Below are 25248 nucleotides of genomic sequence, written 5' to 3'. Positions count from 1 at the left end.
TAGCTAGGGCTTCATCTATAATTGCGTCTATATACGGATCATTCTAGATGATAAATATATACAGAATAGAAGTATGTCATTTGAAAGGCGATCGAAATCTTAACCACAGATATCGTGAGGGCGACCGAATCAAGTGGCCAGGAGGACAGAACAAATCCGACGGACATAGGGCTAGGGACACACCGCTTCTCGGAAGTGAGGTTCTAATGGCTTTAGGCATAAGCCATGAAAGGGATATTGTTGACGCCACTGCGGATGCTGGGGGACGCCGCGGCCACGCTTCCAGTGAAAGCCAGACAAAGATCTCTCTATGAATGAGACTAAGGTCTAATGTAACCTCGGTCATACCACTATGATCGTCTATAGGTTACTGTTGAACATCATCTCCGGTGATAGTGCTTACATTGTGGGGAGAAACAAAAGTCGGACAATATCCTTGCCTGCACTTGCCAGGTTACAGGATAACCCCCGTACGACATAGAGAGCTACGACGATGAGGTGGCAAACGTCCTCCGTGTTACATGCGATTAGCGGAAATGAATGAAGAAAAAGAAAAGAAGACGAAGAAGACTCGGATATCGCCAATCTTGCTATGGTGCTTCCAATATTCAGCCACCGGTCAGAATATTAATCTCTCCGCCGATCCCTATTCGATCCAGAAAATACCCATGTAAGCCCAGCGACTTGAATTGTTTGACAGATGACAAACTCTCAACAAGTACAGCCCTTCACACAAGAAGAGAATTGTGCGTAGGGCCCCTTTAATAGTGGTACTTTCTATTGCCACAGTTTCAGTAAAGACGGTCCTGGGGCCTATAGAAACTTTCGATGACGCTCTATACAGAAGTAAAGAGTGGCGAAATATACCAAACCCGCCCTGGATTCCATGGTTAGAAACGGAATATGAGTGTTGGGATTCGACTCTGACAATGACCATCACTTTTAGGGGCCTGTCGGATAATGTGACCTGAAGTAGCCCTCCTTTGACTGTCGTACCCTCACCTGGTCTTGCCAGCCATGTCAATTGTTCCATTTTTCCAGTCGTTCCTTCCATCCTAATGGTTTATTAACAGTCAGAGGTGGGCTTACTGTCACCCTCTCGTTACTTATGTTCTCTTTCTCTTCTTGTCATTCACTTCACCTAGCTTTGCCTTTCTTATTGTCCCCACCAGCAACCGCAGAGTAACCACTCCAGTATTTTCTGTACAACAACCGTTATCGTGAACAGTTCTGGTTTATCTTTTCTACGGCTATACAACAGCAACTTTCATCATGAAGCTCTCCATTGTCTTACTGGGCAGTGTGTTGGGGACAGCCCTGGCTGATATGCCAACTATTGTCGCGAAGGTTGGCGCGAAATAGAGGATTGTAACTGTGGTCAAGTAACGCTGACAGTCCCGCTTATTAGGGATCCAAATTTTTCTACAGCAACAATGGCACTCAATTGTAAGTACATACTACTATACAGTTCCACCCTTGAATGTTTCGGCTCCTACTGATTACTTGATTCTCAGCTTCATTCGCGGCATTGCTTACCAGCGTATGTGACCACTCTATCTCTGTGTGCCTTGTGTGAGCTCATTAATCATAATCGCCATAACCAGAGGAACACACGGGCGCAGGCGACACGAAATACACGGACCCCCTTGCGGATCCAGCGGCTTGTGAGCGCGACATCCCATACCTCACCAAGTTGCGCACCAATGTAATCCGGACATATGCCGTTGACCCATCGAAGAACCACGATGAGTGCATGAAGAAACTCGCTGATGCCGGCATCTACCTCATCTCTGATCTTTCCTCCCCGACCGAATCCATTGAGCGGGAAAACCCCAAATGGGATCTTGATCTCTACAAACGCTATACCGATGTTATCGACGCGTTCGCAAAGTATGATAATGTTATTGGATTCTTCTCCGGAAATGAGGTTGCCAATGCCAAGAATAATAGTGCGGCGATTGCCTTCGTCAGGGCAGCAGTCCGGGATATGAAGGCCTACATCAAACAGAAGAAGTACCGCGACTCATTGGCGATCGGCTACTCTACCGATGATGATCAGACGATGCGTGGCCATGTGGCAGACTACTTGGTCTGTGGAGACAAGGACAGCCAAATTGATATGTTCGGCTATAATATCTATGAATGGTGTGGAAAGTCTTCCTTCAAGGAGTCTGGCTACGAGGAACGTACCAAGGAATTCTCCAGGTACCCCGTTCCCGCCTTTTTCTCGGAATATGGTTGCAATAACCCTCGGCCGCGACCATTTGATGATGTACCAGTGCTCTATAGTGACCAAATGAATGATGTCTGGAGCGGCGGCATCGTGTATATGTACTTTCAGGAGGACAACGACTATGGTCTGGTCACCCTGGACAAATCGAAAATCAGCACCATGTCGGACTTCAACAGCTTGTCGTCTCAAATTCAAAAGGCGACGGCAACGGGCGTGAAAAGTGCGGACTACCGTCCGACTGCCAGTGCTCGGTCCTGCCCAAAGGTGGGTGGCGACTGGCAGGCCAACGCCAAAGACCTTCCACCAACCCCCAACGCAGATCTCTGCAGGTGTATGGAAGAAGGCCTGACGTGTGTGGTCAAGGACTCGGTGTCGGAACAGGAGTATGGAAAACTATTCGGAATGATCTGCGGCAATGAGGGCGTCTGTGATGGACTCGCCCGTGATGCGATCAAGGGTAACTTCGGTGCATACGGCATGTGCAGCGCCCGACAGCAGCTCTCATTTGTCCTCAACCAATATTATCAGCAACAAAGCAAGGAAAACCAGGCTTCGGCGTGCGACTTCAAGGGAGCTGCCTCCACCAAAAAGGCGAGCAAGCCCACAGGTGCCTGCTCGTCGCTGCTGGGGCAAGCTGGTTCTGCCGGTACTGGCACGGTCTCGTCCAAGCCAACCGGTAGTGGCAGTGGTAGCGGTAGCGGTAGCAGCAGTAGCAGCTCCTCCACATCAGACTCTGCTGCCGGCCTCATGGTAGCACCACGATCGGTTCAGGCTGGTGCTTGGCAAATCGGGGCTTACCTGGCGACGGCGATGGTGGCTGGTGCTGGCATGATCTTGCTGTAAGCGAGTATTGCCTATAATGACTTCACTCTCTTGATGTGGGTTCATTCCCTTTTATGTGTATTCAACTGTTTTCCATTCTCAACCCACGTTTAACTTCTTACCCACTGTACTCTATTGCCAAACATGACCATAGTTGCGTTACTTGGCCGTATTTCCTATAGGTGCTTCGAATGGAGACGTAGAGACTCGTGTCTTTGAGATTATCATCGTCTCCAATAGGTAGACGGGTGGTTTGCGAGTTGCTGGTGCATCTGGTAGGCACATAGACGCGTAGAGAGGACGGTTGCCCACACCCGCGTCGCCAAGATTCCCCCTATCGTCTCCGCCTTGTCAACTTGTCGCAATGAAGTCGTCGTTGCTACGAGAGAACGACCCAATTTCGAGATAGTCATTTTTTATACTAGTCTTTTCCGTAAATTCCAATACTTGGAAGTCGGTATACTTTCAAATGAGTATACAAATTCCTAAGTTTCAGCATATCATACACATCTTATACTGTAAACAGTGTCGTGCTTCGCAAGGAAATATATATATTTCTTGTAACGATTGGTGAAAAGGGCTTCCAATCGCGCTGTATGAGCAATACGTCGAAAGAGAAGTCAAAAACCACGTAGGACGATAGTGGAGATGTTAAGAATATGAATCCCGGGGAGGAAAACGTTCTATCTTTTCTCGATTGCTATACTGTGGGCTACATACTGCACCATCTGTCTGGATCAATTGAAAGGGTGGGGGTTGAACCTGATTGAACCCTTGGCTTAGGGTTACTAAGCAACGGATGAGAGGACACTAAACCACTTTCGGACTGGAATGCCTACCACCTCGAAGAACGAACGTGTATCTTCAAACATCCTTCAATCTCATTCTCACATGACTCGAACGCTCTCACTTTGTTATGTACCCCACTATATTTGTCCCTCTCTCACAGAGTACACAACACGGAAATAGCCAAGAGAAAAGCAAGCCGGTACGCTTCTGGCGTGACGGTCTCGAATAGTTGGTTAGTTGAAAGACTAGGCTTCTGGATCCAGCCCAGCAGGGGTCTAGGGCTGAGCCTTGCCGCCCTGTGGGGCGTACTCTTGAGAAGTTGAGAATTTGAGGTGCCCATCTAGCAGTGAGCCCTGGAATGCTGATTATGTCTCAGCGGTGTAGGCATAAAATATTGTTTCAAAAGCCCATTCATGTGTTTTACTATCTATGTAGTTAGACATTATGGCAGAAATCAATTTGACTTGATTGTGTTGTAGATTTCCTGTTCCTCTTGGGATTTGTATGTACGAAGTAGATCGTTTGCTGAATTGAGAGGTCTGTTCCAAAGGGGCCAGCGTCTTATCAGTAGGCTTTGTTTAATTAACCTAGAGACGGATGAGCCCACTGAGAGGTCTTTGTTCTTGCTTTGGGGGTTCGACCGTGTCTCTATGGTGTGATAACCTTTGCATCGCCCTCCACCGCGTCATAGGGCTAAAAGTGACAGGTGGCTGAGGGGAACCCTGTCCAAATGGGGATAAAAAAAGATCAGAATGCATGCTTAGCGGGCAAAAGGCCAATCAGACTGAAGACATGGGTCTAAGCCACGGGATCGGCCACCAATCAAGCACTGCCTTCGTGTTGGAGCGCTGGGTTGCGCCAAAAGAGGTTAGTGTCACTGTAAGGTGAGATTCGACCCCCAAAGTAGATATAAACATGGAGAACGACGACGGTCTCAAGTTCATCTGCTACACTACTATAGTCCTACAACAAGACTTACTTCGCTGTCTATACTCTTTCGATACTCTACAAAGCGCACACAATGTCTTTTGATTCAACCGAGGAGAAAACCAGAGGGTTCTCGCACCCGATTTACTCATCTCACAAATTTAAAATGTCGCAGCAACAACAGCACTATCCTAGTCACAATGCACCAGTACCGCCTCCATATCCTGGACAATTCCAGCCAATGCCACAAAACCCTCCATATGGATACCCTCCCCAGCCGTACGCCGGCCATCCACAACCAATGATGGGCAACCCCCAGTACCCTCCTCAGTCGCATCACATCCAAAGTTCGGTGCGCTCCCTGAAAATCGAGTTCACTGGCTGGTCGTCGAGACACATGGCCATCGATGATGCCGGGCAAGGCTCGTCCCTCTATACGGTCGACCTGCACAACCGAAACCCACAGATGGAATTCAAGAATGCGGCAACGAACAATACCATCGCCACCGTGCATATGCGGGCTTTGAAGCCAGAAATGGATATCAAGCTCCACGGTCGCGACATTCGCCTCCGCGTCCACGGCTCCATGAAACCCGAAACATCGTATCATTCGCTGGCGTTCCCCAACATGTCTTTTACATGGAAGGTCACTAGCGCATGGAAGTTCCTCGATTTTGAATGTGTGGACCAAAACAAGGTCACTGTAGCCAGGTTCAATCCGGCTTCCTCTTTCTCCATGCGCAAGTTCGGTCAATTGGACATTCTGATCCCGCCAGCTACCAGTGGAGTCGCTATGGATGAACTGATGGTCACGGGCGTGTGCTTTATGTATTACGAATACTTGAAGCATATGCGAAACACCACTACCGCTGTTACTGCTTAAGATATGACTCTGTTGTGGTTGGTGATCTTCGTTTGTTTTGGTTGTCATCCGTGTTGTACCATTTCTTTTTTTTTTTTTTCTTTCCTTCCTTTTTCTAGCGTCATTGTTTTCTTACCGGATCCCTCTCTTTCTTCTGCCCTTCTTCTCTTTCGTATTTCTTTTCTGTATCTGAACAGATAGGCGAACACACTGTATGGCGTGTTGTTGGATTATGATTGGAACAAAATACCCTGGCTCATGTATCAAGAACGTTAGCATGATTTAAACGGAGACCAATTGAATGCAAAATTTTAGACTGAAAAAACACCTCAGCTTGGCTTGGTATTATTGTTTTGCCCCGTGGACGGTACTATTGGCTAACGGTCAACCTATGGATGATCCTAATATCTTACAGGCTACTCGTATAGAGCTGAAAGATCCACAACATTCACAGCCTCAATGTCAGCCTGCCAAGAGACGGGCTAAGTCTTGGCATCCGCTATATCTATCTTATCGGCCCGATAAACGAGTCGTTTCCCCTCAAAGATGCCCAGCTGACAGCGAACACCATGCCCGGAGTACCATCAGGACGGGCCTGTGAAGGCTGTCGTCGCCAGAAAAAGAAGGTATATGGTGCATCTACCTTCTGATATAGCATCGGTGGCTTATGTCTCGCTTCTAGTGCGATGAGAAACAACCAACCTGTGGACGATGCCTCCGATTAAACATACCATGTATTGGATCCGGACAGCGGAGATTCAAGTTCCAACAGGAGTATACCATCCCGATAATGGTGAAGAAAGGAAAGATCAAAGCACAGTCTCCCAAGGATCAGACCAGCTCTAGCAGCGACGAGGAGCGTACAGAAGTGTGCCGGGTGTCCCCACACCCAAGCAGTGCCCTGACGGTACTAACCCAAGCTTTTGTCCGAGCTATACATCCGTCGACGGACATCCGATGGAATCTTGCGTGGGTGTATGGGGGCTTCCTGAGAGATGTGCCTGCTCGACTGGGCACAAACGAGGCCCTGGACACCGCCGCAGATGCAGTGATCTGTATGCATTCGGAGTTCTGCACCACCCGGAAGGTGTCTGTTAAGGGGCTCAGTAAGTACGGTCGTGCTTTAAATACCCTCCATACCTATCTGGACGACCCGGTCAAGGCGGCCAGCACCGACACGCTGTGCGCGGTGACGATACTCTTGCTCTGTCAGGTTCGCAATTCCTGATACTGTGGAATGAGATTCGTTGCTGATAATTGGTAGGGCTTCCTCCCCGGCCAGGGTAAAGTGCGATCAGGACATGCAGAGGGGGCTGCACAGATTCTGAAGGCGCGGAAGAATTTTCGACCTCGAGATGACTTCGAGGCAAAGCTACTGCTGACGTTGCGCGGTCCCGTGGTATGGCTCCCATGATCCAAAAGCTGGGGGTGATTACTGAAGCGGGTAATAGCTCTTCGAAGGTCTATTCGTCGACAGCATTGACCTAAGTGGTGAGGAGTATGAAAGTCTGGTTGAAAGCGATCTCGATGCGGGCACCCCAGACGGGCAGATGATGCGCTGTCTTGCACGAGTGCCAGGGATCCGAAATCGCATTGCAGTAACAATGCCGGGCGATGTTGAGTTCGAGGCACTACGACACGAAGCTCGGGCCCTCTATGAGAGCTACCAACCGGTCCTGACAGCATTACAAGCGAGAACAATATCAGTCGAGACACCGCTTGCCGTCGGTTCTATGTACCGCTTATGCACCCTGCTTCATGCGCAGTATCAACGCATGTATGGCATTGGGCTTACCGTAGCCATTATCCTGAACTGCCTGGCCCGAGCGCTGGACCCAGACGACCCTACGCTTCCCGTGGAATCCACGTATTTCGCGCAGGAGATCATCCTGTTGTCGGATAGTCAGGTGGCCTTTCGCCCCCTGGGATCCTTTTATATGCTGATCTGCCTGTTGACTGCAAGAGTAGGCACCACGGACACGATCCTCCGGGCTACTGTTGAAAAGACACTGGATGACTATCAGCGCGAGTTCGATGGAGGACGTGCCACGGACACGATAGCTGAATTTGAGGAAAAGGTGCGGTCCATATCAGTTTTTTCTGCCAATGAGGACAGTACAATGAGTAGTCGTTGGGAGCCTAGTTTACTTGAAGTCTGACGTAGCGCCTTGTTCATTCTTGTTTTTGGCCTTGCCTAGCTTTACATAACTGATCTGTACAGATTCACGTAGCCAGGAAGGTGGAGCATATGGCACAAAGGCAGTCAGAAGAGATGCAAATATCAATTTGCTAGAAATACAGAGTCACGAAATCTATTTACTGATCCTTTGGCTTTTCTCCGATGGTCCATTTGTTCAAGACACCCACACCGGCATTGAGGTACGTGGCAAATGCGAGCCACCCCGCGTAGGGGACCATGAGCCAAAAGGCCGTGCGATCTGTCTTCCACCAGGTCTGCATCAGCGCCGCCACATTCCCTCCCAAGAGTAATATATCCGCCAACGCCCAGGCCGGGCGACGGATCCCGAAGAACAGTGGCATCCAGAGGTAGTTGAGCGCCAGCTGTGTTGTGTAAAGCGTTTCCCAATTCGTACCCAAGCTCTGTGCAGCGGTGGAGGAGGTCAGGGCGCTATGTCCGGCTCCTGTCGCGTGGTGAGCGGCGTATCCCATGGCCCCGTAGAGAACCGTCCACATGGGTGCGAAGAGCCATGGGGGTGGATAGAAGGCCGGCTTTTGAAGTGATTTGTAGGTTCTCTTGGTTTTTCCTGCACCTGTATAGAGTTATGACATGGTCGATTCCTTGTTAATCACTGTCCTCCTAGGTGTAACTCACGGTTGACTAGGTAGCCGACCAACATTCCAACCGTGGTAGGAGCCGTGACGGAAAGGATTGGCGAGGTAAAGACCTCTCGGGGAAGTGCTATCGACCAGGCCATCTTAAGTGGTCAATTGTGAGGCTCAAGGAAAGCGAGAGTGAGCTTCACGAAGATGGTGGGTTGGCATCGCTTGAGACGCGGCGAGTGCCTTGGTTATAAATGCCGGTCATCGCGCTGGCGGTAACTGACGTCATTGCGGCTAATAGTACGGGTAGGTTAAACTAGATGGTCCAATGACATCGTGACAATGACAATCGATCGTAACATTTCGGAGAAGCTGTGTCCCAGCGTGAGAGTGCTCATTGTCTAGTTTCTGATGTACTGTCCGTGGACTATGTACTAGTGTTGTATTGTTCATCCTGTGCTTCTCACTGATGGCATTTGCAAACGTAGCAAAACAAGGGAGATGCTATCTTATCACCATGTGATGTCACGGGATCCCGATGGGAAATGCCGAATTTCCGGATCGGGAGTGGATCCTCCAGTCTTTAGAGTTAAAGCATTAGTAGCTCCGACATGAATGAACACTGCGAACTCTTCCTCAGTTTTTACTCTTAATTGTCCGAGTTAACGAATCCATGACCAACTGGATGAGCCAATGAATGAACAAGTGACATGAATAACCGCAGTCCCGATGTGCAACGCCAAGAGATTGACCGTGTGCTGCAACTAAAGCGGAAGCAGCGCGAGGCTAAGGCCTGCTATCCTTGTCGCCAGCGCAAAGTCAAGTGCGATAGCGGCCATCCTTGCAGAACATGTCAAAAGCGTGGCCACCCCCATATTTGTGCCTATGATGTGTCGAAAGACTCGTCGCGACACTCGTTTCCCCGGTCGGGGAGGGTGGATCCCGTTCAAGCATCGCCGTCGCATCCGCAAACTGGTATTGGTTCCCCGGTGACTCCATCACCGTCGGCACTTAATGGAGCGGAACCCGAGAGAGCGCAACCGCTGGATGCGACTTCATCATCGGGAGTGGCTCCGAGTTCTGGGTCGACTAGCCGTGATCGCTCGTCTGATTATGTCTTCTCCGGGCAGAACTCTGTGGTCTCCATTCTCCGGCTTCAAGACCCCGACGGGTCCATGGCGCGAGAGGCAGGGTCTGTGTTGGGTCTGCAGAACACATACGAGTACTATCCATTTCTTGACATTAAGACTCCGACAGATCGGTGGTGTGCACTTCTGGACATACTCCCTCAGAGAACGGAGATCTTAAAGTAGGCTCGACCTCCGCCAATGACATAAGACCTAATGATATTAACGGGGAATAGATTTTTTCACCACCATCGCTTGTCTGCACACCCTTTTAATCCGATCTTGGTAGATATTGATGGAGTTGAATCCGCCATATGCACCTTTCTGGAGTCGGTGGCGTCCGGGGAACTGAGTAACCCAAACAAAATCTCGGAGCGCTGGTCTTCCGATAAGTCCATTGGCCATATCAGTCTCCTTTTGGCGACCTTGGCTTCTGGTGCTCACTTTTCAGATCTCGAAAACCCACAACGCTCTGAAGTATGCCAGGATCTTGGTAAGGTGTTTCAACTATTTTCTGCTTGAGCTAATCGCTAATGGTGAGCAGCACGTCGATCATTCCAGGCCCTAAGATTGGCCAATTTCCTTTTCCGGCCCTCCCTGGACATTGTTCAAGCCATGCTCATCCTTGGAAACATGTTGCAGAATAATGGCCAGTCTGACGCAGCGTGGGCGTTGCTTGGGACCACCGTCCGCTTAGCCCAAGCTGTTGGCTTGCACACCGAACGCGGCACTTCATATTTACCAGAAAGTGTCCGCCTGAAGGCCAAGAAGCTATGGTAAGGTGTGAGTTGACCACATTGAATTCGATGCGCTAACCCGTCAAGGTCCATGACTGTTTGGCAGGACTGCTTATTGAGCCTCTGTTATGACCGTCCACCAGTGGTCTCCACCTCGGGTTGGCAGCAGAGCATTACTGTCACGCCTGCACTCGCATTATCGTTCACGGATGTGATGCACTTTCTCTGTCAGTTGGGCCTAGATATTGCCAAGGTTCAGGAACCTGAGCATTGGGATTTGACGCGCGCCACTGAGCTATTGAGCGCATTAGATGATATCTACAGCCGTGCCCAGCCCCATCTACTCTCCCGAGACCATTGCCATTGTTTGCAGGAGCACCAGGAGCATCTCGCCCTTCGGATGCACATGTCATTTTGTGTGTCGGTGCTCTGCCGGCCGACCATCCGAAGTTCTCCAAGCCATTTAGATGACCCTCGTTACAGCCGCCTACGGCTCCGAGCCAAGGATAGTCTTGTGAGTGCGTCGAATGCATTCTTGGACTTCCAAACTTTGAGCATCGTGCCCTTGCGAACCTGGTCAATGGTACACACAGTCTTGAGCTCCACATTGCTCCTCTGCATCTGGCAGGAAACTCGGAATGACAACGAATGTCGAGACTTGCAGCAGAGAGTGATCACAGTCTTCTCAACGGCAGACCCCGCAAGGAAGGACACTATCGGTGGATCGGAGGACGGGCAGTGGTTATCCGCGCGACATATTCGTGCCCTTGTGGCTCTGAGAAATGCTGTCCGCAATGCGCCGCTTAATGCAACTGGTCAAGACGGCAATGGATCGCAAGGGGAAGGCCAAACTGCCTACCCTCCCCTGAACCCCAATGTAAATGAACTTGTGGCGCAAGATCCAATGTTTATGCCCGGATTCGACCTAGGCGGAGGTTTGACGATAGGGGATGGAAACTAGTAAGTCGGTTCCACCTGGGTTGTGAGATCTGGAGATTGACGAAGAATAGCATCCCGGAAGGCGTGCTCGACAATACGACGGACTTCTCTCCGGTGACCTACCTGGATTCCATTATGAACGGTAGGTGTCCCCATGAGTCTCAGGTGTCATATACTGACGTTGTTGAAAGTGCCATTATTTAATATCTCTGAAGATAATGCATTCTTACAATAGCTTGCGCTTATAGCGACCTTTAATTTCAATGCTGATGCCTAAATTCGGATAATACTACCGCTCTCAATTGCTGTTCTTCCACGGCGAGTCACCAGGCCGTATAAGGTTCGTCGAATGTGGAACTCGCGCCTTATACGGTTGGAGCTTCTCTATTAAGTGGTAGATGCCACACTCTAGATACGCTCGCGCGACCTTTCACTGCAACTCTTCGCGCCAAGCAGCACGGTCCCCCTTCCGAAGTTCTAGAACAAGTGTGTTGCGCGATGCCTTTAGTTCTCGAAAGCACGTGCATGGGAAGGCCCCGATCGCATATGGCGTTGCTCTCCGTGAAAACAAACTATCATCGTTTAATCATCATACTAATAAGCAAATTTGCTGTTTATATGTATAATCTAATGTACACATAATCTATTCCTGTTTTCTGAATCCCAAAGCCTCCCACTTGGCCCTGACCTTGGCCTTGATCTCTTCTGGATAGGAGTGCTCAAAGTCGGCAGCTTCCCAATCAGCACCGGTGGTATACTCTGTGGGCATCAGAGCGTCTGAAACAACCTTACCACCCTTGGTGGGTGAACCTGTGCCGTGACCCATGTAAGGAATAAGGGGGAAACCACGGACGTCTTCAAAGAACATTTCATCTGCATTGGGCCGACACCGTGTCGCGAAAGCCCACATGACATCTTTCCACTCGTACGGATCAATATCTTCGCCAACCAGGACCAAGCGGTGGATGGTGTACCCGGCCTTGTGGTTAAACACCACATCTCCGACCCATTTTTGAAGTTCTTTGGGGGTTAACTTCATTTGACGGAGCTTGGCGGTGTCGACTTTGAGAGCCACCCAGGTAACCTGCGCCTCGAAGGGAGAAAAGGTGTCGGTGATGGGGAGACCGGCCAGCTGGCAGATTTTGCGAATCTCAGCGGCGGCCAAGGAGCCAATCATAGTATGGGTTTCGTCGGTGAGACGACCGCAGGCGGACATGGGCAGGATGGCATCGGTCCGGTAGGTGATTTTGTTGACCTTGTAAACCGGGCACTTGTGGCTATCTCCGGGGAACACGTAACCGTGCATTTCACCGAAGGGGCCCTCATCGGCGGTTTCCGTGATGGAGAGGGTACCCTCGAGGACAATCTCCGCATTAGCGGGGATGTGCAGATGGTTGGTGTCGCACTTGACGAGCTCCAGGGCGCGACCTGTCATGGCACCAACATACCCAGCCTCAGTAACACCATCCGGGATGGGCATCGAGGAGGCCATAATAGCGGCAGGAGGAACTCCGAAGCATAGTGCCCATGGGACATCCTTGCCCTCCTTTTTCCACATTTGGTGGATTTGCCAAATATGCTGGGGCTCAATAACCAAACCCGTCAGATGGTTCTTGTCTTTGACCATCGCACGGGCGATAGACCAATTCGTCCATTTCCCATCGGGAGACTGCACGACATGCATGCCGTATGTTTGTAAGTATTTACCGCCGTCGGACTTGTGCACCATTGGCACTGGGAGCGCAGTGAGATCGATTTCATCGCCTTCAAGGGAGTTCTCCTTTACCGGGCCGGTCTCGACAATTTTAGGGTTAATGGGAGGTAGCTGGGACGCGGAGAGCATCTTGTCAAGGATCTCCTTCATGCTGGCAGTAGGGGGCAGGGCCAGGTGGCGGGCGAGACGGCCGTAGCGGTCACGTCTGGACTTTCTGAGAGAGCCGGGAGCGCCTAGGATACGGAATAGGCCATTCTTCCCCATGCCCTTGAGGTTATTGAAGAGGGGGGCTTTGTCATCGGTTTCGCAGACAAGACGAGTGATTGCGGCGGCTTCCAGGTTAGAGTCGATCTCGGTGTTGATCTCGACCAGGTCATCGTCGGCCTTGAGGGCTTCAACGAAAGCGCGGAAGGAATGGTCGACTTCGTTAGGAGCGGCCATGTTTGCACTTATTGCGCAGTTTAATTGTAGAATATGAAGTTAAACTGTGGTATTCGATACTATCGTGTGGGTGTTTTGGTGTGTGGACTACTGTTAGGATGCTTCCTCGACTTCTTTTATATACCTACACATCTCTCAGTACGGATCTTCGGCAGCTGCAAATTACCAGATTAGGCAGTGGATGATACGGCTTCTAGAATCACGCGTGGAATCTTCTCAAATGCTTGTTTAATCCTGCTGAAGCATGTTCGGGGCCTCGGAGGACTCGGAGGGCAATGCTCTTAAGCTCGCAGCTACTCGGAGGCTCGGAAATCATTCCAGGATGTATCGCTGGACCCACCAGTGATATAATAATGTGAGGAACCAAATTACTGGAAACGCCTCACCCGAACACTATCCACAGTGTCGGAACTCGGTGTCTCGGTAACCCATCTTTGATGCAGGATGTCCGGGATGCCGATATTATTGAGTGCTGATGACCTGGTAGAAGATGATCCCGAACTGTTTTTAAATTTCCTACCCTATTATTTGCCTTTACGGCAACCAACATCCGATAATTTCTATAAATGCACAGGTCGCGCAGTGCAATCAGATCATCACCTCATCAGCACAACATTAAAGGCATACGCAATCAATACTACACCGAGTATCAGATCTGCTGTTGACCCACTCCTAATTTCAAGCTACTTATCGTCCCGGAACTGTTGACCATAGCACCATAATGCTCTCCTCTTTCCTTCCTTCTGGCACGAATACGCCAAACTCCGGCCGTCACAGCCCTGACAACGCATCCGAAACCCAATCAACCACACAGTCCGCACTGGTCGAGCAAACACCCTCCGCAATGCCTCCATTACCAACCGGCGCTCGACGCAAGCGAATCGTCGTAGCCATGACCGGAGCTACTGGCTCTATTCTCGGAATTAAAGTCCTTATCGCCCTGCGTCGACTCAACGTCGAAACCCACCTCGTCATCAGCAAATGGGCCGAAGCAACCATAAAATACGAGACAGACTATCACCCACGAAATGTGCGCGCCCTGGCAGACTACGTCCACAATATAAATGATATGGCGGCGCCTGTATCCAGCGGCTCCTTCAAGACCGACGGCATGATCGTTGTCCCATGCTCCATGAAGACCCTCGCCGCCATCAACTCCGGCTTTTGCGAGGATCTGATCTCCCGTACTGCAGATGTCATGCTGAAGGAGCGCAGAAAGCTGGTTCTTGTCGCTAGAGAAACGCCTCTTAGTGATATCCATCTTCGGAATATGCTTTCTGTGTCTCAGGCTGGCGCTATTATCTTCCCGCCTGTGCCGGCGTACTATATCAAAGCGGCCTCGGTTGATGAACTGGTGGATCAGAGTGTTGGGCGGATGTTGGATCTGTTTGATCTGGATACGGCCGACTTTGCCAGATGGGAGGGGTGGAAGAAGGACAACTGAAACGGCGAACGCGAACTCTCTTATACATCGAGATACTTATATATGTGCATGGCGAAGTTGTTTGTTCTTTTATAATTGGCCAATCACTATACGTGGTCGGCTGCTGGGCGAAAAGGGGCAAGGGATGGGATAGCATTATTTTTGCATGGTGTAGTCGGGATGCATTGTTACTCTTGATAGCATGAAGGCGTTAATTAGGGCTAGGCGTTCTTGAATTTTTATCTTATCAGTGAAAATGAGATCCATAATTTACTCGGTTGTTCTTTCACATGTTCATCAAATTTCGGTTGCGTGGTAGGCTGAAGTCGTCGGTGGCCTTTCCATGTTAGAATGTAGAGAAGGGGTATTCGCTTTATGTAAGAGTTACATGTAGAAGAAATAAAATGGTATGACAGCTGACAGACACGGGATGATTTAAATGTGATATTAAAGCTTCAGGAGGGGGGTTAAACAAGATGAGCCTAAACCTGTCGGGAAACAGTTCTATTAAATTATATTTCCTAAACCTGTGTCCTTCTATCTATAGTCCGTACCTATCTATCCCATTTACCTCCATGAACTATGGATGTCCCCTTATCTTTTCAACCAGACTAATTAGTCTATTGTACTGATCACCTCTTGACTTCTTGCCCTAGTTGAACTGTTAAGATCCTAGATCAAGGTCGACTCGACGGGAGCCAGAGTGCCATTCTCAATAGCGCCAGCATGATGGCGGGCAACCAGTCCGTAAGCGAATTGGTACCTGGAGTAGCGTCGCGTTAGTATTCCGTGACAGCAAAGATGGAATGGTGATATCGTACTTGTCAAGCATAGGAAGCACCTCGGTCAGGCCGGGGGTGTTTCTCCAGTCCCTCATGAGGTCAGTAACGATACCGAAGATACCCATCAGAGTAACGCCGGCCTTCTCCATGCGACGGTTGGCATCCTCAGCGAGGCGGGCATCGAAGGTACCGCTGGCCTCAGTGTTGGCGAAGACCTCGTATCCTTCGTCAACGAGGGAAAGAGCCAGGAATGCAGTGCCTTTTGGATCAAACCGTTAGTGAATACTAATACTTGTATTGACATGTAAAAATGATCAACTTACAAACTTCAGTGACGATACCGCCGATGATCAGCTGCTTCTTGCCAGTGGCCCGGACGGCAGCACGGAACTCCTCATTGTCCCAGGCGTTGACCTCACCCTGGCGCTGAACCAGAGTGGCGTTGGGGTGCATATCCCGGATTTCCTTGAGCAGGAGACCGTTGGGACCGGTGTCGGAGGAGGTGGTCAGGACGGTGGGGAGGTCAAAGACGTTTCCGATGGCGGCGTGGGCCAGCATGTTGTTGCGGAAGTCATTGGTGCTGTAGTCGCGTACCAGCTGGGCGAGACCAACCTGGTGGTCAATGACGAGCAGGGCCTGGCATGCAGCGTTAGTATGAGCGTAACCAGTCAGATTTCATATGGGGAGCGAGGAGACATACAGCATTGTCTTTGTCAATTCTGTTCCACGCCAGAGCGGGGACAGAGGCTCCGAGGAGCGCAATGGTCTGGAAGATCTTGCTGAGCTGCATTTTGCTGAGTTTGACTTGAGAGATGCTGGAAAGCTACTGTTGCTCACTGGATCTGCTGCTGCCTGGGAAAAGAACCCTCATGATGAAGGGAAGTTCTCTGTTTATATAGTGCTCTGAAATTGAATCCCAACTCTAGATCGAATCCGCAAAATATGTGTGTAGCATTGACAGCAATTTCCCCAATTGGTAATTTCGAGGAAGTTACCATTATCAACTCTTGTATAAGCCTTCGTCAGCGTTCAGAATGGTCCCGTATGTCTTGGCATGCCTACTGTAACAACACTAGCATCGCTTACCACGGATTATACAATTCTGACAAGCCCTTCTTGGCGGGTCGACCCTTCCCTAATTTGGCTCTTTTAACGGATGGAAGTGTTGCCAACCAATCACATCACGGTAGGGGAAATATTAGCAGCTACCCTAATTTATAAAGAATTGACACATAACGGTTCTGGGGTACTCGTTGAGGTCTTGGAAGAATCTACGAGACTGCCCTGGATTGAACCCCCTGTTGAGGATTAGGGTCTTCTGGGCGCTTGCACATTAATCATGGATGATACGACGAGGTATTTTTCTTGCAAATGGGGTGCAATTGATATCTACAAGGGCGTCTGTCCGGCTCTCTCACTCAGTCGGTGACCGTAGCAAATAATACCTAGCACCATACTTGATTCGTTGTCGATAGTTGGCTGCCGGGGTAGAGGAAAAGCCCCCTTATATGAGCAGCTTCTGTACTACAGACATGAAAATTCTCTCTCGACCTGGCTAGACCAAGACCCATCACCGGCGCAGAGGCTAATGTAAGCACTAGTGAGGGGTTCCGGGTTTCCCGTGGTTAATTTGCTGCGACCGTGGAAGAGCAGATGGCGAGAATAACCCATCGCACGTGGTGAGAGTATGCGGAACCATGTCCCCTGGGATATACTAAGTTTCGACCCATGTAACGTAGGCCACACAGCTCGGTAGTCGGTACAGGACCTATCATATTACATCGTCGTCGATTTTACTGCTCCGATGGCGTAATCTTCAATATAAGACTGTTTGTGAACGCCTTCTATCAAAAGATACTCTCGCGTCTCAGCTGACCTGAGAATATTATTTTACGGTAAAGCTTGTGGGGAGATCTGTTATCCTTTATTTCTCTCGCAATATCTCTCCATAGCAATGTAGAGTCAAACGATCCGCAGGACTAATAACATCTTGACCAGAATACGCTTGCGTATGGAACCGTGCCGTGCTCCCCAGCCATTCCCATCCTCACTCACCTCCCCGCCGGTCCGATCTGATGGTTGTCTCGCAAGTTAACAACATCTTACTCATGAATCGCGATGTGTAAAGCACCGCTGACTTGATGTGTGGAAGGGGTAGGCGGAGTGATCGTGCCACTGAGCGAAATAGTCTTTTCTTGGGTATTCAGAGCTTTGATCTTCAGCTCGGTCGGGCCAATAGATGATGACCCTTGGTCGATTTCGTAAGTGCCATGTAAATCATCGACGGCCTCGTACGTCAGGGTTACAGGGGTTGCTTGAGTCTGCCCAATATGTTGATAGAATTGGCCATCAATATGAAGTTCGCGGCCATCAACAATGAACCTCCCCTGGAAACTTGCGCCGGATACATTAAAGGTGCCGGGAGCGCTCATCTATTTCGAATGTTAGGGAGAGCTTCATTATTCAGAAATAGAGAATGCATGGTGGAATTCTTCATGACTTGAATGAAGCCAGGTCTTACGTTGATAAAGAGAAAGGGGGTTGCGTTTCCAAGGACGTATGGATGAGGGCTTGTGGAATTGTTGGATGGGCTGCTTCATGGCCAGAAGAAAGGTTCTCTTATATAACTTCTGTACGGCATCGGGCCACAAGGAGGGGTACAAGGCCTGAGCGCTAAGTATTACATTATCGTGCGTAGGAGTGACAAATACTCCGCAGGTTGGAGGGAAATGTTGCAATATATCATTGGATTTGGGGTCGAGAACAGGTTCAGTGAGGGTTTTGCATATGCACGAGGGGGAGAGAAATCCGCGCGGGGTTGTTGCATCGCGGCCACGTAGGAAATTCCTGTTGGCCACACCATCCTGATCACTCGTTTGCTACATATATCGACCAGGTTGCGTGCTTTCTAAGTGACATCACCATGAATTCCATGTACATGTCAGGTATGTCAGTCCCTGATGGATTGTAGAATGTCTCCATTGTGATTATGCTTTCTAGATCAAATATGTACTATTGTTGGTTGAGAGACTCGTTTTATGGGTTAGTCACCGCACTAGGAGAGAGAAAGAAACAGGGTGAAGATATAAAACTAAGAAGATAAAAGAAGACCGTGCGTGATTCGTGAAGGTAACATGGATCGTCCAACACTCGCAGGGGCAGTGATGGGTTAGGCGAAGCATCATCAAACTGATGCCCGCCCTCGAAATTCATTGATTAGAGCCACAATTTCTGGAACATCCTCGCCGGCCACTTCAGATTTGTTATTTTTGCGTTCTGCTGATTGTTTGTTTTTCCTCGCCATGGAATTGGGAACTGGAATCTGTGTGTTACGCCTCGACACGTAGCCGCGTGGTTTCTTGGAACGTGGAGGCACTGGTGGCTTGGATGCACTCGATACAGAATCTGTTCTCTCATTCGATGCAGCATGTCGCTGCCAAGGTACCCTCTCCAGTGGGTCACAGCTCGAGTCGACAGGGGAAAGTGGACCACCAGTAGTAGTATCATGTGGGATACTGATCGAAATGTTTCTGCCGATCTCTTTGCCGATCAGGGCTCGGACCCCTTGGAGAAGTTCTGCAGTACTGCCCATCACCTTTTCCCCCTCAGCACCGTTCCACTGTACGGTAGAAAACTCTGTCGGACCTTGATGCGAGGATTCTACCCAATCCACTTCACTTTGTCTTCGTGTATGGGACACTGCTTGCTGGGAAACGTGGATGTTTATATGTATGGGTGCACCCCCAAACTGCTGGGTAGGACCCTCCGTGGGTTGAGCTACTTTCATCGGAGGCTTGAAGTCGGGTGAGTGCATGTTCGCTGCCACTGATAATACCCAGAGGTAAAAAGACCAAATCAACTGTCCAAAAATAGCCAGTAAGACGCAGATTCCAATGAGGGCACTGTGCATGGTCGTCGCTATTCCAGTGGGCAGCTTTTCAAGCACCCGCATGAAGTCCGCACGGTCAACTTCCCACCGTTTGTGCTCAGTCACACGCTCCATGCCTGTGGAATTGACCGGAGGAATAGTGAGCAGCAGCTCTTTGGCACAGAGAGCGGCAGCAGCAGCAGCATAGCCATGCCATCGATCATTTTTGTGTGAGTCGGAATAGTCACAGATCCCGCGAATAGCAATCCATTTTAAGCTGTCGCTGAGGCCAGCTGCTTCCATCTCGAAACAAAGAGCATCGAATTCGTGGGCGATTTGATCTCGAGCCGTGGCATCTTTTATGACTTGGTCGGCAGATGCGATTATCCCGTCGTGGACCCTGACTTGATCCTTGCCACGGGAGGGCCTTTGTATTAAATGCACTTGATCTTGAGGTCTATGGTTGGTGCAATCACAGTTGTCAAGATGAACGTATCGAGGATTGTACAGGCGATCCGTATGCGATTCAGGGCGTCCGAATGTCGCTTTCATCGGTGGAGATTTTGCGACCATTTGCTCTAAGGATGTTGCAAGGTCTAACCCATCGAAAATGCGTGTTTTCAGTCCAGTCACCGCATGAAGAAGGATAGGAGCTGGTGTGAATGTGTGACCAGTGACTTGGAATCCACTCGGTGTTTTCTTACCGAGTCCGTATTGAACTACCTTCGTTCCAATAACCACATCTCCAAGACGAACATCATTTTTTTCGCTCGGGGCACCGCCACCAATTCCGACCATGAAGCCTAGATTTATAGATGGGAATCTCATCTTCATGTCCTCCGCGACTGTGGATGTGGACACTAGCCCGTACCGGCCAATTGGCAAACAACCAACCACTATTCTGTGTCCTCCAATGCGACCGCGAGTGTAATAACTGCGACCATCACTTGTCAGCGAGCTCTTCGTGGTATCGTCGTAGGTCTGATCTAGTATTTCCAGAGCCGCGATGTATTCTTTGAAGAGAGCGCAAACCCAGCCAACGGTGAACTCGCGGTCATCGGGCCGTGCTGTAGTTCCGAGCATTTCCACGGCAACTTAGGCAGTATTGACAACGGGCAGGATCGCGTGTGACAGATATCCAGGTAGCACTATCGTCTATCTAGTTGAAAGGTCTGGGTCGAGTCCCAGTCGCCGCGTCGGTATCCTCGTCGAAGTCGATATGTAGCGCTAAGATAAAAGTGCGGGTAATTTCTCCGAAAGATAGCCAGGAAGAAAACAATAGCGCGGTTCCTTAGCTACAACTTTACGTAGCGCTAGGTCGCAGAAATAGTATAATAATAATCGTTGGACGTGTCATTGCGCTGCACTGGAACGGACATGACATGTATTGCGCTCTGATTAGCGAGACCAGCACGACCGTCCGGCGCCTAATAGGCTGCATGCTTGCTCGGCGGCTAAGTCATTACGCCAACGTGTCAGAATAACTGCGCGTTTCTGAATTTAGTAAAACATCAACTGGCCTACAGATCAAAGCACCTCATGTGATCTGTACCATATGCAATCTCGGATGGCGGAATAGGATGACGGACGAATGTTCAAGATATCCCACCGACAGTATTGCCAGGCAATCAGCTTCCGACAACTGTATTAGAGCCAGTTTCATATTGTACACGATTAATCCACGGCTCTGCTACAGTATAACAGCTCATAAATGCCATGTGGTGTACAGTGTGACTATGAATGCGTTTACCAAAGCACGTTGTTGGCAAGTATGTGTCCACCTAATCCCTTCAATACCAGATAGTTCCGAAGATCTTCTTCATTACGTCATATTCGACGTAGTATGGAGGGATAAATTTTTCAACCATACGATCCCAGGACGTCCTCCAAGGCGGATTAAACATGGCACGATAGAACTCCCAGTATTCGGGCCAAAATCCAGATAATCCCCAGTCCAGTAACACAACAGTACCATCAGATCGGACCAGCATGTTACCCTCATGAAGGTCACCGTGTGTGAACACTATTTTGTGTCCTTTCAGCCCTCGTACCGTCTGGTGCAAGATATACTCACTGGCCCAAAAATTGGATTCCGGGTCGTTTTCGATTTCAAGTAGCTTTCCTGGAAGTCGGTCTCGCAAAGCTTGGACCATGCCTTCGTTGAAGCTCTCCTCTGATTCATAAGGCCCGTAGCTATACAATGTATGGTCGCCATAGCCTCCTTCGAAGACTCCATCTCGGCAAGGTGAGCGATCTAGCCCACCAATGAAGTTGCCTTCGATCGCTCGCATTTGCTGCACATAGTCGGTTAATTGGTCAAGGATTGTCTGGTGTTCTGTCTCCGAAGCATTGTCCCAGTACTGTTCAGAAGGCGTTCCATGTTCATATGACATGATGATGTATCCAGTCCCGTCAAGAATATATGCACTCAGCAGCTTGGGCACCGCGATGGTGGTACGTTTAGATACCAGATTTAGAGCCTCAGCTTCGGCTAAACGAACCCCATGGCCGAATTTTACAAGCATGTCAGTATCGGCCCAGGCGAGGCGAGCGCCCATCTTGTCCGGTATGAGGTCCTCAGCATCTTTCAGATCTTCGGGATCCAAAATAATCGTAGGCGGACCAATATCCTCCGAGTAAATGAGACGCAGCTCGGGTTCCTCGGGGGATGTCGTAGACTGCTGACTGTCGGTGGCTTTCAGAGCATTTGAAGCTGGCCCACGCGCCGTTTCCTTTTCTCCTGGTGTACGGTCACTTTTACCTTCGGCCTCCGGGGCATGTTGCCTGTTCTTCTGTCCCTCGATATCAAGTCGGAGTGGGTCAATGCAATTCAATTCGGATAGCGACGTGCCATTTCCTCCGTATTTCAGTGGGATATCCGAGCCAAGGTGAAGTGCGAGCTCCTCTGGCTTTTGTAAAAGAATGGTGTTCCGTTGGAGGTATTCGGGAACATCCAACATAGCGAGGTATTCATGCGATGGATATATAATGTACGTTTTCTCAAGAAGACAGGGGTAGTGCGCGTGGATCAACGCAATTAATTCACGAAGCGCCTGCCGAATCTTCCCTCGAAACGATACGTATCCTTTACGCCCTCCCGGTTTCTGTTGCAGTCGGAATTCAAGCACACAATTCGCTGCCTGATTAATCTTCTGGTCCACGTCAGCTGGCTGGGACAGGAGCAGAGTGGCGAGATGCTCTAGTACGGCGACCCCCAGATTGCTAATTCTGGCAGACGTTGAAAGGCTTTCGTGCAACGGCGAGAATCCCTTCAAGACCGTCTCATCGACAATGACCCACAGAACATAGCTCCCACGACTTTTGGTAACATAGAGTAGGCCTAGCTCAGGTAAAAGCCATTTAGCCTCGCCCATACCTGCCCGTGGATCGCATCTGCGCCGCCATTCTAGCGTCTTGGAGAGTGAGTGGCGGGCCCTTGGAAGTTGCAGTGAAGGTATGATAGAATTGTGCTGTAAAAACTATGTCTATGTCACCCTTCGTATTCTTTCCTGAGAATGTCCTTCAGTGGATACCTTTTGGATAATACTCTCCACGATTCTTGGTTCGCCATCGTTTAGGTCAGTGCCCCATATCTCACTATGGCGCGTTTCCGTGGTGAGGGATCGTATGTTTTCCAGTATACATTTTGTGTTTTGGGATAACTGACATTCTGGTGTTGTAGACATGACAGGGTGGCTATATCGGGAGTGTATCGTTATTGACTGGCCTTACGACATGCGACCTATCTTCATGCTTGGCAACCTATTTGGGAGGTTCTTGAGGGCGTATCGAACTCTTGTACAATTGGTTGGCTATTCCATATTGGATTCACATACTGTTCTTGTCGGGCGGTAACACGTTCATCCTCCATACTTGCGGTTGAGGGCCTGAGGCTATGGACGGAAGATAGTAGTTCCATTGCCGGGGTTCGTAGTCATGTGGCCGACTGCATGTGTTGACGTTGCCTGAGGCAGCATTGCTCTAAAAATAGAATAGGAAATTGTTTTGTGCATGTTGATGATGGCCTACCTCCCCTTGATACGAGACTCGGAATTCTTCGTCGAAAGTATCCTCTTGTAAGGAAAATGGTATTCTTTTGCTGATCGTCCAGGTATGAGATGTTCAAGGTGCTAACTCTGGAGATACAAGTATATAGCGTTATCATAGTACGATTTATGAGAACGAGTCTAAAGTGAATCGATCATATAACAGTTTCAATGTCTTCTGCTGGTAGTTGTTGGAGTGTACTAATGTATGATTTAGCATGCATAATGAAACATCAGCCCCTAAACATATTTACGGTTAACTATCGACCTTGTCATGTCCACGGGTCATCATCCTTGTGATTACAGGAGAATTGTCGTCGGTGTTAGGGGTAAGATGTGCAAGGCACGACCTTAGTGCTATATGATGTTTTGGCCGAGTGTAACTCAGAGTTGGCTCTCACTTTCTGCCTGTCATTTTTGCTTTTGTCGTTTGCTCTTTTTTTTCCCCTGGCAATAAATGGCCTCGTATATGATACGGAGTGTCCTCGTCAGGCACCAGACACTAGTCTGGGAGCTTCACCCGTACCGCGTTTTTCGTCTTTTTCAGGATTGAGAAAGTGACAGCATGTGGTGTTTTAGCGTTTCAAAGACAGGGTACAACATAGAAGGCTGATTGTGATCGTGCCTTGTTCTATCTAGTTTACTCGCGACCACACCGTAAAATGTGAAAGCGTTGGATGCTTGGTTCGAAGTTTACAAAAGTCAGCCTTCTCATTGAAGAGATAGTAAGAACCTAGCTAGTAGCCTCTGCCGGGCACTTGCAATTGGGGCTATTTAGTTGACGAGATAAAAAGAGAAACCTAATGAAGTGAATACGAGACCAAGAGATACGAAGTAATGCAGATCCACGAGTTTGAGATTCCGTCCAACTAGGCCTGTCCATTTGGTCACTCCCAGCAAATTACTATACAGCCATCCAACCTCTCATGCGTCGTCGTCCATCCATGGTACGATTCTCTTACGTATCATCTTTCTCAACTATGTGTGGCAAATGCAAGGGGTTCCGTAGAAGTGTAATACTGCCTTAGCAGCCAATATTGCTGGACAACGCAAAAGGAGAATTTCTCTATTTGGTGGGTCTGGAAAAAAGTTCCCCATTTAACCCAATCGTAAAATACATCCTATTTAGGTAAGCTGGAGGCTGTATAGAGCTCACTCATGCTGTGTGACTGGAGGGTTATTGGGCATCTTTTCGTGCCCCTTACCTACTCCGGCTAGCGCTTCTAGCACTAATTTTCTATTCTCTAAATAGTCTTGCAGATCTTCATTGCCGTTAGAAAACTGCAGAAGGTTAAACCTATCTAATCGCATCAGCCTTTTACTGATGATAGCAGATTGGCAGGATTTGATGGTGATCTGCGCTCCGTGGGTTAGCGTTCGTGTACCTCGTATGAGCATGCCTATCATTTGAGTTGGAGAGCACCACGAGAGAACATCAACTATACGAGGTTTCTATTCTAGAAAAAAAGCTTCAGCCAAGCGTCGATCCCTGCCAGCCTCATCGTCCGGGGGCCGGGAGTGGCTTTAAGTGGATCCGTGTGCCGAGACGACCAAGCCAGCAATACGAGCTTTGAAATACGTAAGGATGCAGGCTGGACTGGTCGAGGAAAGAGTATAGGGTCATTGGCATCGGATCACCGCTGTTACCTGCCTCAAAAACACTTTTTCATGACACAGCCTTCTCGTGTTTCGTGAAGATCTCTACTGTTCAGCCAAATCCCTGACGTGGTGGGCACATTGGGAGGGACTGAGGGTTT

General features: G+C 49.4%; 10 protein-coding genes across 10 annotated transcripts; 5 read left to right on the top strand and 5 right to left on the bottom strand.

The window, feature by feature from the left end:
- The first annotated feature begins 977 nt into the window (after nucleotides 1-977).
- On the top strand, nucleotides 978-3115 carry BDV38DRAFT_87070 (glycoside hydrolase family 72 protein). The gene is made up of 4 exons (XM_032064072.1): nucleotides 978-1347; nucleotides 1409-1446; nucleotides 1515-1540; nucleotides 1605-3115. Exons 1-4 carry the CDS (start codon nucleotides 1273-1275, stop codon nucleotides 3074-3076), a joined length of 1611 nt encoding a protein of 536 aa, XP_031913508.1. The 5' UTR covers nucleotides 978-1272; the 3' UTR covers nucleotides 3077-3115.
- A 1692-nt stretch (nucleotides 3116-4807) lies between these two features.
- BDV38DRAFT_246772 (uncharacterized protein) lies at nucleotides 4808-5748 on the top strand. The gene has a single exon (XM_032054594.1). It carries the CDS (start codon nucleotides 4866-4868, stop codon nucleotides 5652-5654), a length of 789 nt encoding a protein of 262 aa, XP_031913507.1. The 5' UTR covers nucleotides 4808-4865; the 3' UTR covers nucleotides 5655-5748.
- A 454-nt stretch (nucleotides 5749-6202) lies between these two features.
- On the top strand, nucleotides 6203-7792 carry BDV38DRAFT_282990 (Zn(II)2Cys6 transcription factor domain-containing protein; the record flags this gene model as incomplete). The annotated part of the gene is made up of 4 exons (XM_032059935.1): nucleotides 6203-6259; nucleotides 6316-6846; nucleotides 6898-7032; nucleotides 7085-7792. The coding sequence occupies 4 exons, from the start codon at nucleotides 6203-6205 to the stop codon at nucleotides 7790-7792; spliced, it is 1431 nt and encodes a 476-aa protein (XP_031913506.1).
- Nucleotides 7793-7949: 157 nt separating this feature from the next.
- On the bottom strand, nucleotides 7950-8569 carry BDV38DRAFT_271297 (TspO/MBR family protein; the record flags this gene model as incomplete). The annotated part of the gene is made up of 2 exons (XM_032057287.1): nucleotides 7950-8404; nucleotides 8467-8569. The coding sequence occupies 2 exons, from the start codon at nucleotides 8567-8569 to the stop codon at nucleotides 7950-7952; spliced, it is 558 nt and encodes a 185-aa protein (XP_031913505.1).
- Nucleotides 8570-8982: 413 nt separating this feature from the next.
- Nucleotides 8983-11772, top strand: BDV38DRAFT_246766 (Zn(II)2Cys6 transcription factor). Its single transcript, XM_032054593.1, has 6 exons — nucleotides 8983-9723; nucleotides 9778-10034; nucleotides 10086-10317; nucleotides 10366-11238; nucleotides 11289-11359; nucleotides 11409-11772. The coding sequence occupies exons 1-6, from the start codon at nucleotides 9125-9127 to the stop codon at nucleotides 11450-11452; spliced, it is 2076 nt and encodes a 691-aa protein (XP_031913504.1). The 5' UTR covers nucleotides 8983-9124; the 3' UTR covers nucleotides 11453-11772.
- On the bottom strand, nucleotides 11764-13223 carry BDV38DRAFT_246765 (UbiD family decarboxylase). The gene has a single exon (XM_032054592.1). The coding sequence runs from the start codon at nucleotides 13193-13195 to the stop codon at nucleotides 11861-11863; it is 1335 nt and encodes a 444-aa protein (XP_031913503.1). The 5' UTR covers nucleotides 13196-13223; the 3' UTR covers nucleotides 11764-11860.
- A 375-nt stretch (nucleotides 13224-13598) lies between these two features.
- Nucleotides 13599-14873, top strand: BDV38DRAFT_246764 (UbiX family flavin prenyltransferase). Its single transcript, XM_032054591.1, has one exon. The coding sequence runs from the start codon at nucleotides 14094-14096 to the stop codon at nucleotides 14814-14816; it is 723 nt and encodes a 240-aa protein (XP_031913502.1). The 5' UTR covers nucleotides 13599-14093; the 3' UTR covers nucleotides 14817-14873.
- Nucleotides 14874-15467: 594 nt separating this feature from the next.
- BDV38DRAFT_292886 (putative isochorismatase family hydrolase) lies at nucleotides 15468-16398 on the bottom strand (the record flags this gene model as incomplete). Its single annotated transcript, XM_032062115.1, has 4 exons — nucleotides 16278-16398; nucleotides 15901-16213; nucleotides 15617-15836; nucleotides 15468-15558 (listed from the first exon to the last, which is right to left on the bottom strand). Exons 1-4 carry the CDS (start codon nucleotides 16365-16367, stop codon nucleotides 15468-15470), a joined length of 714 nt encoding a protein of 237 aa, XP_031913501.1. The 5' UTR covers nucleotides 16368-16398.
- Nucleotides 16399-17538: 1140 nt separating this feature from the next.
- Nucleotides 17539-20839, bottom strand: BDV38DRAFT_292884 (nucleoside phosphorylase domain-containing protein). The gene is made up of 6 exons (XM_032062114.1): nucleotides 19413-20839; nucleotides 19359-19370; nucleotides 19242-19328; nucleotides 19023-19211; nucleotides 18768-18989; nucleotides 17539-18009 (listed from the first exon to the last, which is right to left on the bottom strand). The coding sequence occupies exons 1-6, from the start codon at nucleotides 20526-20528 to the stop codon at nucleotides 17680-17682; spliced, it is 1956 nt and encodes a 651-aa protein (XP_031913500.1). The 5' UTR covers nucleotides 20529-20839; the 3' UTR covers nucleotides 17539-17679.
- A 396-nt stretch (nucleotides 20840-21235) lies between these two features.
- Nucleotides 21236-23131, bottom strand: BDV38DRAFT_271291 (kinase-like domain-containing protein; the record flags this gene model as incomplete). The annotated part of the gene is made up of 2 exons (XM_032057286.1): nucleotides 21236-22924; nucleotides 22979-23131. The coding sequence occupies 2 exons, from the start codon at nucleotides 23129-23131 to the stop codon at nucleotides 21236-21238; spliced, it is 1842 nt and encodes a 613-aa protein (XP_031913499.1).
- Between the last annotated feature and the right edge of the window lie 2117 nt (nucleotides 23132-25248).

The sequence above is a fragment of the Aspergillus pseudotamarii genome, assembly GCF_009193445.1.
Source record: "Aspergillus pseudotamarii strain CBS 117625 unplaced genomic scaffold BDV38scaffold_27, whole genome shotgun sequence".
In the NCBI taxonomy this organism is placed as follows: Eukaryota; Fungi; Ascomycota; class Eurotiomycetes; order Eurotiales; family Aspergillaceae; genus Aspergillus; species Aspergillus pseudotamarii.
Note: the sequence above shows the minus strand (reverse complement) of the source record. Positions and strands in the feature narration are given on the sequence as shown.

What these genes read in the sequence shown, in the direction of transcription:
- BDV38DRAFT_87070 (XM_032064072.1), top strand. Translation starts at nt 1,273, where the DNA reads ATGAAGCTCTCCATTGTCTTACTGGGCAGTGTGTTGGGGACAGCCCTG. An exon ending in TGCCAACTATTGTCGCGAAG is followed by an intron (nt 1,348 to 1,408) that starts GTTGGCGCGAAA and finishes CCCGCTTATTAG; the next exon opens with GGATCCAAATTTTTCTACAG. An exon ending in TCGCGGCATTGCTTACCAGC is followed by an intron (nt 1,541 to 1,604) that starts GTATGTGACCAC and finishes CGCCATAACCAG; the next exon opens with AGGAACACACGGGCGCAGGC.
- BDV38DRAFT_246772 (XM_032054594.1), top strand. Translation starts at nt 4,866, where the DNA reads ATGTCTTTTGATTCAACCGAGGAGAAAACCAGAGGGTTCTCGCACCCG.
- BDV38DRAFT_246766 (XM_032054593.1), top strand. Translation starts at nt 9,125, where the DNA reads ATGAATAACCGCAGTCCCGATGTGCAACGCCAAGAGATTGACCGTGTG. An exon ending in CTGAAGGCCAAGAAGCTATG is followed by an intron (nt 10,318 to 10,365) that starts GTAAGGTGTGAG and finishes TAACCCGTCAAG; the next exon opens with GTCCATGACTGTTTGGCAGG. An exon ending in CCTGGATTCCATTATGAACG is followed by an intron (nt 11,360 to 11,408) that starts GTAGGTGTCCCC and finishes CGTTGTTGAAAG; the next exon opens with TGCCATTATTTAATATCTCT.
- BDV38DRAFT_246765 (XM_032054592.1), bottom strand. Translation starts at nt 13,195, where the DNA reads ATGGGGAAGAATGGCCTATTCCGTATCCTAGGCGCTCCCGGCTCTCTC.
- BDV38DRAFT_246764 (XM_032054591.1), top strand. Translation starts at nt 14,094, where the DNA reads ATGCTCTCCTCTTTCCTTCCTTCTGGCACGAATACGCCAAACTCCGGC.
- BDV38DRAFT_292884 (XM_032062114.1), bottom strand. Translation starts at nt 20,528, where the DNA reads ATGCTCGGAACTACAGCACGGCCCGATGACCGCGAGTTCACCGTTGGC. An exon ending in GACAAAGTGAAGTGGATTGG is followed by an intron (nt 19,212 to 19,241) that starts GTAGAATCCTCG and finishes GGTCCGACAGAG; the next exon opens with TTTTCTACCGTACAGTGGAA. An exon ending in GCTGTGACCCACTGGAGAGG is followed by an intron (nt 18,990 to 19,022) that starts GTACCTTGGCAG and finishes GCATCGAATGAG; the next exon opens with AGAACAGATTCTGTATCGAG.